The sequence below is a fragment of the Cervus canadensis genome, chromosome 11, assembly GCF_019320065.1.
Source record: "Cervus canadensis isolate Bull #8, Minnesota chromosome 11, ASM1932006v1, whole genome shotgun sequence".
Taxonomy (NCBI): Eukaryota; Metazoa; Chordata; class Mammalia; order Artiodactyla; family Cervidae; genus Cervus; species Cervus canadensis.
In genome coordinates this window covers 30,432,336-30,446,420 of record NC_057396.1, presented here as the reverse complement: position 1 = coordinate 30,446,420, position 14,085 = coordinate 30,432,336, and the positions used below count along the sequence as shown (strand labels likewise).

The window sequence follows — 14,085 nt, the reverse complement described above, 5'->3', positions numbered from 1 at the left end:
TCTTGAATTTCATATTGAGAGCCTGTGATCAATTTGTGTATTTCTCAACTCATAAACTACTCAGATCTAAGCAACGATACACCTAGGAAAAGTTTCCAAGATGAACAGAGAAAGGGGCCAGTAAGGAAATGCTCAACTGGATGACATTTTTGTAAAGCTTAAAAAAAAAAAATTTATTTGGCTATGCTGGGGCCTTAGTTGCAGGATTTTTCAGTTGTGGTATGTTGGATCTATACCCTGATCAAGGATTGAGCCTGGGCCCCCTGCATTGGAGGGCAAAATCTTAGCCACTGGACCATCAGGGAAGTCCCTGGATGATATTTTTGAGGCACTATTTGACTAAATGCTTTGGTTGTGTTTTCCTCTGTAGTAGAGAACTGGTTCTCCAAACAGTCAATGTATGAAGCACTGCACAGCCAAACAATTACTAGGGCCATAACCCACTCTAATCCTGAGGATTATAGTCTTTCATTAATGTTTCCAAGGCAAGTCAGTCTAAGGAAAATATCATTATTTTAGGATCTGTGAATCAGAAGACCAAGGCCCTAACTATGCTTTTGACTTTGTATTATTCTTTATTTAAAAATACATTGATGTTTTGGGGGCTCCCTTGGAGTCTAAAGTGTCACATTCTTCTAGCTACTATGGATTTGTGAAATTGTTACTTTTCTTTTTATTCTTGAGTGGTGACTGTCTCTTCCTCCAGTGCTCTGAAAAAGATAGAGAATCAATGACTCTTCTAAGGGGATCCTGTGTAGTGAAAAGGAACACTGGATTGAAAACTGAGAGCTGGGTGCTCATTTCATCTCTTCCACTAAATTACTTTGTGACACAGGAGATCAAGCCCTGAGCCTTTAGACTGGGAACACTGATTCCAAGACCCTAGACTACCAGAGAACTACCCCTGCTGCTGCTGCTGCTAAGTTGCTTCAGTCATGTCCAACTCTGTGCGACCCCACAGATGGAAGCCCACCAGGCTCCCCCATCCCTGGGATTCTCCAGGCAAGGACACTGGAGTAGGTTGCCATTTCCTTCTCCAATGCATGAAAGTGCAAAGTGAAAGGGAAGTCGTTCAGTCGTGTCCAACTCTTAGCGACCCCATGGACTGCAGCCCACCAGGTTCCTCCATCCATGGGATTTTCCAGGCAAGAGTACTGGAGTGCGGTGCCATTGCCTTCTCTGAGAACTAACCCTAGGGAGTATCAAATAGTGATAACTGACACAAAGGAAACCACTTGAATACAAGACCCAGCATCACCCAACCACCAGTAGTACCTGTGCAGGACGCCTCATCTAAACAACAAACAAAACAAAAATACAAACCCAGGCATCAGCAGACAGGATTACCACCTCACTCAGCCTTGCCCATAAGAGGAAAAACAAACAAACAAACAAAAACTCAGCATAAATCTCACCCTATACAAAGCTTACACAAACCACTGGAGCAACCTTAGGAGGGCAGAAACCAAAAGGAAGAAAGAATTCAACCTTGAAGCCTGGAAAAAGGAGACCTCAAACACAATAAATTTTAAAAAAATAATGAAAAGGCAGAGAAATACTACACAAATGAAGAAACAAACTAGAAACACAGAAGTCCAAATAAATGAAGAGGGAATAGGCAAACTACCTGAAAAAGAATTCAGAATAATGATAATAAAGATGGTCAAAAACCTTGAAACAAAACGGAGAAAATGCAAGAATCAATTAACAGAGACCTAGAAGAATTAAAGAATAAACATGCAGAGACAACACAATTACTGAAATTAAAAATACTCTAGAAGGAATCAATAGCAGAATATCTGAAGCAGAAGAATGAATCAGTGAGCTGGAAGATAAAATGGTGGAAATAACTTCTGAATAAAGTAAAAAGAATGAAAAGAACTGAGGACAGTCTCAGAAACCTCTGGGACAATATCAAATGCACCAACATTCGAATTATAGGGGTCCCAGAAGAAGAAGAGAAAAAGAAAGAGTATGAGAAAATTTTTGAAGAGATTATAGTTGAAAATTTCCCCAACATGGAAAAGGAAATAGCCAATCAAGTCTAAGAGGCACAAAGAATTCCATACAGGATAGACCCAAGGAGAAACATACCAAGACACATACTAATCAAACTAACAAAGACTAAACACAAAGAAAGAATATTAAAGGCAGCGAGGGATAAGCAACAAGTAACATACAAGGGAAACCCCATATGCTTAACAGCTGATCTTTCAGCAGAAACTCTTCAGGCCAGAAGGGAATGGCAGGATATATTTAAAATACTGAAAGGGAAGAATCTACAACAAAGATTACTGTACCCAGCAAGAATCTCATTCAGAATCAATGGAGAAATAAAAAGCTTCTCAGACAAGAAAAAGTTAAGAGAATTCAGTACCACCAAACCAGCTTTACAACAAATGTTAAAAGGACTTATATAGTTAAGAGATACAAGAGAAGAAAAAAGATCTACAAAATCAACCCCAAACAGTTAAGAAAATGGCAATAGGAACATATATATCAATAATTACTTTAAATGTAAATGGATTAAATGCTCCAACCAAAGGACACAGAGTGGCTGAATGGATACAAAAACAAGACCCATATATATGCTGTCTACAAGAAACCCATTTCAGACCTAAAGGCACATATAGACTGAAAGTGAGAGGATGGAAAAATATATTCCATGCAAATGGTGAGCAAAAGAAAGCTGTAGTAGCAATCCTCATATCAGACAAAATAGACCTTAAAGAATATTACAAGAGATAAGGAAGGACACTACATAATGATCAAGGGATCATTCCAAGAGGAAGACATAACAATTGTAAATATCTATGCACCCAACATAGGAGCACCTCAATACATAAGACAAACACTAACAGACATAAAAGGAGAAATTGACAGTAACACAATAATAGTAGGAGACTTTAACACCCCACTCACACCAATGGACAGATCATCAAAACAGAAAATTAATAAGGAAACACAAGTCTTAAATGATACATTAGATGAGAAGGATCTCATTCATATCTTCAGGACATTCCATCCAAATGCAGAAGAATACACCTTCTTCTCAGGTGTACATGGAACGTTCCCCACGATAGACCACATCTTGGGTCACAAATCAAACCTCAGTAAACTTAAGAAAATTGAAATCATATCAAACATCTTCTCCAGCCACAATGGTCTGAGACTAGATATCAATTACAAGAAAAAAACTGTGAGAAACACAAAGACATGGAGATTAAACAACATGTTTCTAAATAGCCAACAAGTTACTGAAGAAATCAAAGGGAAATCAAAAAATTTCTAGAAACAAATGACAATGAAAACGTGACAACTCAAAACCAATGGGATGCAGCAAAAGCAGTTATAAGAGGGCAGTTTATAGCAATACAATCCTACCTCAAGAAACAAGAAAAACACTGAATAGACAACCTAACTTTACACCTAAAACAACTGGAAAAAGGACAACAACAACAACAACAAAAAACCCAAAATTAGTAGAAGGAAAGAAATCATAAAGATCTGAGCAGAAATAGATGGAAAAGAAATGAAAGAAACAATAGTAAAGATTAATAAAACTAAAAGTTGGTTCTTTGAGATGATAAACAATTGACAAGCCTTTAGCCAGACTTATCATGAAAAAAAGAAGAATCAAATCAATAAGATTAGAAATGAAAAAGGAGAGGTTACAATAGACAATGCAGAAATACAAAGGATTATAAGAGACTATTATGAACAACTCTATGGCAATGAAATGGATAACCTGGAAGAAATGGACAGAGTCTTAGAAAAGTTCAGTCTTCCAAGACTGAACCAGGAAGAAATAGAAATTATGAACAACTCAGTTACAAGTACTGAAATTGAAGCTGTGATTTAAAAATCTCCCAAAAAACAAAAGCCCAGGACCAGATGGCTTCACAGGAGAATTCTGTCAAACATTTAGAGAACAGCTAATGCCTATCCTTCTAAAACTGTTTCAAAAATTGCAGAGGAAAGAACACTTCCAAACTCATTCTACGAGGCCACCATCACCCTGATACCAAAACCAGACAAAGACAACATAAAAAAAGAAAACTACAGGCCAATATCACTGATGAATATAGATGCAAAAATCCTCAACAAAATTTTAGCAAACAGAATTCAACAACACATCAAAAAGCTCACACACCATGATCAAGTTGGGTTTATTCCAGGGATGCAAGGATTCTTCAATATATGCAAATCAATCAATGTGATACACCATATTAACAAATTTGAAAGAAAAACCATACGATCATCTCAACAGATGCAGGAAAAGCCTTTGACAAAATTCAGCACTCATTTATGATGAAAACTCTTCAAAAAATTGGCATAGAAGGAACCCACCTCAACATAGTAAAGGCCATATATGATAAGCCTACAGCAAACATTATTCTCAATGGTGAAAAACTGAAAGCATTCCCCCTAAGATCAGGAACAAGACAAGAGTGTCCACTTTCACCACTATTATTCAACATAGTTCTGGAAGTCCTAGCTACAGCAATCAGAGAAGAAAAAGAAATAAAAGGAATCCAGATCAGAAAAGAAGAAGTAAAGCTCTCACTGTTTGCAGATGACATGATACTGTACATAGAAAACCCTAAAGACAGTTATCAGAAAATTACTAGAGCTAATCAGTGAATTTAGCAAAGTTGCAGGATACAGAATCAATACACAGAAATCACTTGCATTTCTATTTACTAACAATGAAAAATCAGATATAGAAATTAAGGAATCAATCCTATTCACCATTGCAACAACAAGAATTAAATATCTAGGAATAAACTTACCTAAGGAGACAAAAGGACTGTATACAGAAAATTATAAGACACTAATGAAAGAAATCAAAGATGACATAAACAGATGGAGAGATATTCCATGTTCCTGGGTAGAAAGAATCAATATTGTGAAAATGAGTATACTACCAAATCCAATCTACATATTCAATGTGATCCCTATCAAATTACAAATGACATTTTTCACAGAACTAGAACAAAAAATTTCACAATTCATATGGAAACACAAAAGACCCTGAGTGGCCAAAGCAGTCTTGAGGAAGCAGCATGGCGCTGGAGCAATTAACCTTCCTGACTTCAGATTATACTACAAAGCTACAGTCATCAAGACAGTATGGTTCTGGCGCAAAAAACAGAAATATAGACCAATGGCACAAGATAGAAAGTCCAGAAATAAACCTATGCACTTATGGGTACCTTATTTTTGACAAAGGAGGCAAGAATATACAATGGGGCAAAGACAGCCTCTTCAGTAAATGGAGCTGGGAAAATTGGACAGCTGTGTGTAAAAGAATGAAATTAGAACACTTCCTAACACCATACACAAAGATAAACTCAACATGGATTAAAGACCTAAATGCTAAGACCAGAAACTATAAAACTCTTAGAAGAAAACATAGGCAGAACATTTGATGACATAAATCAAAGCAAGATCCTCTATGACCCACCTCCTAGAGTAATGGAAATAAAAACAAAAGTAAACAAGTGGGACCTGATTAAATTTAAAAGCTTTTGCACAGCAAAGAGAACTATAAGCAAGGTGAAAAAGACAACCCTCAGAATGAGAGAAAATAATAGCAAATAAAACAACTGACAAAGGATTAATTTCCAAAATATACAAACAGCTCATACAACTCAATGCCAGAAAAACAAACAACCCAATCAAAAAGTGGGAAAAAGACCTAAACACACATATCTCCAAAGAAGACATACAGATGGCTAACAAGCACATGAAAAGATGCTCAACATCACTCATTATTAGAGAAATGTAAATCAAAACTACAATGAGATACTACCTTACACCTGTCAGAATGGCCATCATCAAAAAGTCTATAAACAATAAATGGTGGAGAGAGTGTGGAGAAAAGGGAACGCTCTTGCACTGTTGGAGGGAATGTAAATTGATACAGCCACTGTGGAAGACGGTATGGAGATTCCTTAAAACACTAGGAATAAAACCACCATGTGACCCAGCAATCCCACTCCTAGGCATATATCCTGAGGAAACCAAAACTGAAACAGACATATGTATCCAATTGTTCATTGCAGCACTATTTACGACAGCTAGAACATGGAAGCAACCTGGAAGTAACCTAGATGCCCATTGACAGATGAATGGATAAAGAAGTTGTGGTACATATACACAATGGAATATTACTCAGCCATAAAAAGGAATGCATTTGAGTCAGTTCTGATAAGGTGGATAAACCTAGAACCTATTATACAGAGTGAAGTGAGTCAGAAAGAGAAAGATAAATATTGTATTCTAATGCATATATACAGAATCTAGAAAAATGGTACTGAAGTATTTATTTATAGGGCAGCAATGGAGAAACAGACATAGAGAATGGACTTACGGACATGGGGAGAGGGGAGGAGAGGGTGAGATGTATGGAGAGAGTAACATTACCATATGTAAAATAGATAGCCAACGGGGATTTGCTGTATGGCCTAGGAAACTTAAACAGGGGCTCCGTATCAACCTAGAGGGGTGGGATGGGGCAGGAGATGGGAGGGAGGTTCAGAAGGGAGGGGATATATGTATACCTATGGCTGATTCATGTTGCAGTTTGACAGAAAACAACAAAATTCTGTAAAGCAATTATCCTTCAATAAAGAAAGAAATTATAAAAATACATTGAATAGTATTTACTTTGTCCTTGGGCAAAAAGCAAGGTTAAAGTCAGGTCTCTGAGCACCGTTCAAAGAGGAAAAACTCAACATTGGGGAAATGAGGTCACATAATGGATCCTTACCTTGGTTTCTTCCTCATAAACGTACAGACAAGAATACCTATCCTTCCCGATGCCCTGTTTCTATAAATAAAACTACCATTTATTACCTAGGAGACTATGACTCTCTTAGATTAGTGCTACAATAAAAACATGGTTTAAAGCATAGAGTCAGACTGCAGGAGTTTGCTGCTCCACTACGCCCCTGGTGAAATAAATAACCAGCTTCTGTAAGCCTCATTTGCAGTCGCTAAGATGGGATCATGATAGTGTCCATCTGTTGGGGCTGCCATAAGGATTAAATAAGATGATATATGTCAAGTGTCTGGCACAGGGACGGCTTGGGACAAGTATTCTGTGAATGCTTTGTTGTCGGAATCTTAAAGTAATCTTTGCCTTCTCTTGTTCTTTCCAACCCCAGTTCTAAATTGTGACCAAGTCCTAGCAATTCTTTATATACATATGTCTCTACTCATTAGCTGTGAAGGAAATGAATAAAAAATTGCTATGAAGAAAATACACTCATATAAGAGTATGTATTGGTTGGAACTTCCCTGGTGGTCCAGTGGTTAAGACTCTGCTTCCACCATGAGGGTCTTGTCCCTGGTCAGGAAACTGAGATCCCACAGGCTGTGCGGCAAGGCCGGAAAAAAAGTATGTGTTGGTTATCTCTGAGGAGGAAGACAGGTGTGAGAAGGGGAACAAGGAAACTATCTGCAACATTTTATGTTTTAAAAAATATATCTGAAACAAATATGGCAATAAGGGTGAGATGGTATTTTTCTCTGTACTTTTCTGTGGGTTAGAATTTTTTCTTAATTAAAAACCTCGGAATTCCCTGGTGGTCCAGTGGATAGGACTTGGTGCTTTCACTGCTGTGGCCCGGGTTCGATCCCTGGTTGGGGAACTAAGATCCTGCAGGCTGCACTGCATGGCCAAAGTAAATAAATAAATAAAGTATTTTTTTTTTTTAAAAAAGAAACTCTCAACATCAGTAACAAAGCACTCTGATGTTAGTTGACTTCATCTCTGTCAGCTTCATTTTCCTGGCCTGTAAAATGGGACTAGCAGCACTTTCTTGTGGGATTGCAATGAAGAATTGAGTGAAGTTACAATGGCCTTTCAAAAGAGATGACATTATTATTACTGTTGTCATTATAATTATTACCATCTGGTGGTCTCTCTGCTGTGTTTTTACCGTCTAATTCATAATGCACCAGCTTGCAGAATAATCTTCCTTGAATACTGCTTCATCTCACTGTCCTCCCCAAGAACCGGCGTTTTCTCCTCTGGGTATACCCAACCCCATTCAGTGGGGGGTGGCAAGCTGGTTACAGCCTTCCTAAGCCCCTCTTTCACCCCCTAACTCTGTGGCTGCACCTCAGTTATAGCATTTATCACTTGTCAGTAAGTCTCCTACATACGAATGAGTTCCATTCAAAGAGTCAGTTAGTTAAGTCCAACTTATTTGTAAGTCTAACAAAGTTACCCTCGGTACCCAACTAACAAAATGGCCTTTATAGTACTGTACTGTTAGGGTTTATAATATGTTCATATCTTTGAAAGTGCATGACTTGAAGGTTCGTATGTAGGGGACTTACGCTACTCTGACAGCCCCTAAGAAGCAGACAAGCTCGATTCAACTAAGTATCTTCAGTGAAAGAGAAAGAAGAAAGGGGGAAAAGACTTAGGACTGAGCTCTCATTCTGGCTGCCATGAAAGCCGGAGTGTATCCTTGGGAAACATCATTTGAGTTCTGTGTTCAGTGTCATGTCCGTGGCATGGGCTGGCGGTATCCACAGAGGCCCTTGTAAGCAGGCCCCTCCTCTAATTTCCCTACATTCAAAAACCATCCTCTGTCATCAAATGGGGCTCCATGGGCCACACACACTCATGTTAATTCTGTTCTTTTTTCCCCAAATCTTGCCTAGTTTCCAAAACCCTGCCTGCCCAAGTTCTAAGCCTTCCAGTAAACTTTCCTCAATTTATTTTAACCCTAATTTAAAAAACATCTAACACAAAGAAGGTCTGGGAGGGAGGGGATGTCTGTATACATGGCTGATTCACTTTGTTGTATAGCAGAAATAAATACAACATTGTAAAGCAGCTATATTCCAATTCAAAAAATAAATAAAAGCAGTTTATACTGCACATTAGTAATAATTGTTTCCTTAAACTTAATAGAATAAGGCAAGGCATTATTTTCTACAATCCCATGCACCCTTATTACTTGGCTAACAAAATTAAGCCCTACTTCTGACTTTATATCATTGCTCCTCCTCAACCCTTCAGCTTTGGTTTATTGAAAAAAAGAAAAACATGGTAGGAGAGTGTTTTCTTTTTTTTTTTTAAATCTAACACATACATAACTTACTAAGAGTCACTGTTTGAAGCACTTTATATATATATATATATATATATATATATATATGAAGCACTTTATATATGTATATATATACACACACACACACAAACTGATTTAGCCTCACAATAAACTGTGAGATAACTACTATTATTATCCCATTTTTACTGATGAGGAGCTGAGGCACAGAGTTTAAATGGGCTTGGCCAAGGTCACACAACTAGTCAGTGGCAGAATCTGAAACCACTTGGTTTGCTTCAGATCTTTGTAACTTACCACCATCCCAAGACCCCTTTCTAATCAATAGCTGTGAACTTCAGTACTCTAGTGTGCCATTTATATTTTCATTAAAACTGAATAATATTGCACTCATTTATATCTTCTTAGACGTTTTGGTAGCTTCTGGCATAAAGTGAATACACCATAAATACTGATGATTATAGAAATTAAATCTCTGTGATTATATAAGCCCAGGAAGATAGACCTCTCCTGGCTCAGGTAGAGGTCTCAAGTCCCTGCCAACAATGTACTTCACTGACAGTGATGGCAGTCTTGTGAGAGAAGCAGGCTGGCTCATTTCACAGGAGAGAAAAAATAAACTGCAAGAGACTGAACGGGACTTATTTCAAATTATACACTAAACACCATTGCCTCGACCAACTCAAGAACACCTGAGTCCATGATCATGGCACTTTTCTAGATCAGGCTTTCTGGGATTTCTCCAAGGTGAGGTCATAGCAGTAGAGACACTTGGAATATGGACAGGATGTAAGGAGCATAAGAAATACAAATGTCCTTATCGTTAATAACTATTCTCATCAACAATCTTGGCTCCAAGCTGCCCTTAACTGCTTGGAGATCTGTCTCACACACATTACAAAGGAGCTTGTTACAAGAGCCTGTTCAGAAACAGACTCACAGACTTAGAAAATGAACTTCTGGTTGCCAAAGGGGAAAGGTTGTTGAGGGGGAGGGATAAAGGAAGAGTTTGCAATTAACATGTACACACTACTATAAATAAAACAGATAATCAACAAGGAACCTACTGTATAGTACAGGCAGTTCTACTCAATATTCGGTAATATTGAAAAAAGATAAGAATGGGAAAAGAATGAAAAAAGAATTAGATATATGTATACCTATAACTAAATCACTTTGCATACCTGAAAGTAATACAACATTGTAAATCAATTATATCCACTATAAAATAAAAAAATCCCCAAACAAGAGTCTGTCCTTACTTTCACTTGAGACAGTACCAGTAATTATGTAACAGTGCATCTCAGAACCCACTGTTTTCTTACACAAGCTAATTCCTTACCTATTAATTGCACCAGCATCTTGGGTGTGGAGGTTTTCCTCGCAGGTCCTCTGAGCTGCTTTTCTGCTTGCTTCCTCTTCCGTCTCACTCAAGTTCTCCTCCTCTAGGCTGTCAGGCTCCATGTCATTGTCCTGAATTTGATCTTCAAGCTGAGACCGGGACTTGATCTTTTGAGTGGGGCTTTCTGAGTCAGATTCCAAAGAGTCTTTTGAAATCAAATGTAAGTCTTCTTTCTTAAATGATGGTTCTGTGGACTGGACCTTTAAGTTGGTGTGGACAGGAGATTGAATAGACAGCTTGGGAATGAATTTACTATGACTCATCTTGAGAAAAATATAAAAATGAACAGGGATTCTCTCTTGTGGATGACAGCAGCTGGCTGGATATTTAAAGTTGTGGTTCACAAAAGCATTTGCCTAAAAAAATTATATTTATGTTATTATGTGACAATTAAAATCTCTAATTCCAATATTAATAAAAAATTAAATAAGAGAACCTCATTATATTATCTGCAGGCTTTTGTATGCACACTTTTCTAAGTATGAGAAAGGTCTACTGGAAAAACTATTGTGTTTTTCCATTTACAGGAACACTTCTGCTGCAGAGCTCATAAACAGTTTAAGGAATCAAATGCAGCTTTATTGAGGAAATCAAATGACTGGAATCCTTTTTCTAGCTTCCAAGGGCCTGTTATAGGTAAGATTGGACAAAGCCAAATGGGTAATTACAGATAGTACTTCAATGTCTTATTTCCAATATCCAGGGTACTGATATATATATATATATATGCCATGTTCAGTAGTATTTATGGACAGAGTTAAACAGGTTCAGGTTCTGCCTTTTGGAAAATAAAGGAGGGGGAGACAGTATGGTTTCCACAGTTGGAACTGAAAAGATGATGGAAGCTAGTTTGTTCCTAGACCTATACTGGCTGACTTTTCATTTGAAAGACTTTGATATCCAGGTTGCTACCAGGTAGGAATATATAATTTAGGTGGATGTAACCTGGAGAAGGCAATGGCAGCCCACTCCAGTACTCTTGCCTGGACAATCCCATGGACAGAGGAGCCTGGTAGGCTGCGGTCCATGGGGTCCTGAAGAGTCGGACACGCCTGAGCAACTTCACTTTCACTTTTCACTTTCATGCATTGGAGAAGGAAATGGCAACCCACTCCAGTGTTCTTGCCTGGAGAATCCCAGGGATGGCGGAGCCTGGTGGGCTGCCGTCTATGGGGTGGCACAGAGTCGGACACGACTGAAGCAACTTAGCAGCAGCAGCAGCAACATGGAGATCAACTTCGGCTCAGTAATAAAAACCCCATAATAATGATCAAAACTGTTCAACAAAAGATTTGATGGCCTTGTGAATTCTGCCATTCAGTGATTCATAGCAGAGGCTGGGTATCCACGTGGACCTGAAAGGGATGCTGTCCTGGGGAATGTTGGCTGGGTGGAAGATTGGCCTGAGTAACAGCTGGGGTCCCTTCTAACTCGCTTAAGAGTATGATTCCAAGTGAGCCCTCCCTGTCTCAAAGGGCTGTCATAAAGACCCATGAGATGGTTTACGGAAAGGGTGCTTTGAGTTCAGATACAATTGAAAGGAAATGATGTTTTTGGATTGTGCTTCCTTTCATCTCTAGCTGGCATTTCTGTTTGCTCTGTCTTCTATCTCATGCCTTTATGCCATTTTTTTCCCCTGTAGGTCAGATAACAGAAACAACCTTTCTGATCAGAGATTACTGTAAAATTTGTTTTAATGGTCTACTCCTATTCTTTTGGCAAATCCTTTCTTTAATTAAATAACATGACCTTCTTTTTAGTCTCAATTGACCTTGTTGCTAACGTTTCTATGGAACATCCTCAACTCCTTGGAGGAAAGCACCTTAACAAACAAGACAGACCAAAGGTAACATTCATATTGAAATACATATGATATTTAAATATCTATGATTTTATTTTTAATTTAAAGTTCCCCCCTCTTGGTAGACTAACATATTATTTGTCAAACTGTTTGCATTAATTGCCTTATTTTAAAAATATATATTTCATTCTACCATATTATTTTAATTTTGATAAATGGATCAACCTTCGCTTTTAGGATATTTTTAGAAAGCAGCAGATCCCTCAAATACTAACACGTTTTAACCAAAACAGTTTGTAATAATACATCTTAAAGGGTTCAAGTCACTGTACTTGGGATCTTAAAAAAGCTTGAAATAATCATTATATTTCAATTTGGAACTGCTCCTTCATGAAATAATTCAGTCCCTTCTATTTCTCTTCGTTTTTTAAATGACCTAGACTAGGGGTTCTTGGAGTTAATCAATTAAAAATGCTCATAGAAAAAGAATTTTTGTTGTTGATGTTTGGGAGATAATGAAGAGAGCAAAGCCAGATACCATCCAAGTTGGGTCATCTGTGGAGGTGTGATTTTATAAAAGCATGGGATTAAAAAAGGAAAAGCTGATGACTGAAAAAAATTAGAAAGTGGGACTTCTAAATGCAGTGAATGTGGCTCCCTACTGGCACAAAGTTTTTCACTGAAATTTCAGACAAAGACAGGCTTACACATCTCCTAAGTAAATAAGACAGACAGGGATAAACCAGTGGCAACAAGAAACCGCTCATTCCCAAGGGGCCCGTCAAGATCCTTGGGCCCAGCCCGTTACATTAGTACTGGGAGGAACACATTTTCTTCTGTAGGTGAAATGTAGCCCTGCTTTAAGGGTTCATCCACCAAGACGAGTGCAGAGGAAAAGTTACCCTGTTTTGGAACAAGTCCTAAGCTGCCCAAAGAGGCGTGGCGTTTATTTCCTCCCTCCGCCTATTCTCTGATGGACAAGACTCGGCAGCCAGGGGCATTTTAAGGCCCAGGAAGTGATGGGTGATCTGGTGGGTCTGATGCCCCGGACCGGCCTGATCAACCCAGGATAGGGCTGTTCTGGGAGTCTGGGCGCCAAAGTCTTTCAAGATCCCAACCACCAGCCCCTGGGCTCCGTCCCTGCCTCGGCCACCGTCTGTCCTTCCCGTCTGGGTCCCAAGTGCTCCCGCTAGTGGGCTCCTTTTTCTCCCCACCTGGATCACTTTCCTCGAGAGGTTTTCTCCTGTCCCCATCCACGGTCCCACCGTCCACCCCCAATCTCTGCTCGGGCGCACCGCACACCCTGTTTGGGAGGCAAACGCCTGTCACCTGCCGGGCGTTCCTGGCTGCCGCGACCCTGGAGGCCCCGCATCCTCAGTGCTGGCGCCTCCCGGTCCCGCCCTGTGTCTCCCAGCGCTGCCCTGGAGACCGGGGCCAACAGAGCCAGCCCCGCGCGACTCGGGCCGCCCGGCTGTGGGCGGGGCCTCAGCGAGAGGGCGGGGCCTGTGCTGTCCATCCCGGCATCCGCGTTTCACAGCGCCGTGTCTAGTCAGTCCAGGTGGGAAGGGTGGGAAGCGTAGTGATGACCGCGTCTAGGGCACAGCTCCCAGGATCCCGGGAGCTCCCAATGAAGCCGCTCGCAGCCCATACTGGCTTTTCCAAAGTTGAAAAGCAAGGAAAGACAGGCCACCGAGTGAGAAGGGGATTTGTAAAGAACTCCTACAAATTAAGAAAGCAAAGAATCCAATTTAAAAATGGGCAGATGACTTAACAGAAATTTCACAGAAGAA

At 39.4% G+C, this 14,085-nt stretch overlaps 1 protein-coding gene across 4 annotated transcripts in view; it reads right to left on the bottom strand.

Moving 5' to 3' along the window:
* JHY (junctional cadherin complex regulator) overlaps positions 1 to 13,709 on the bottom strand; it is an 85,625-nt gene extending 71,916 nt beyond the window's left edge. For 3 of the 4 annotated variants that reach the window (XM_043481815.1, XM_043481816.1, XM_043481817.1), the window contains exon 1: positions 10,435 to 10,757. In XM_043481815.1, coding sequence (XP_043337750.1) covers positions 10,435 to 10,757 — 323 coding nt within the window. Of the gene's footprint in view, positions 1 to 10,434; positions 10,851 to 13,597 lie in introns of those variants that run through there. The other variant, XM_043481814.1, reaches the window with a different exon arrangement.
* Positions 13,710 to 14,085: the final 376 nt, after the last annotated feature.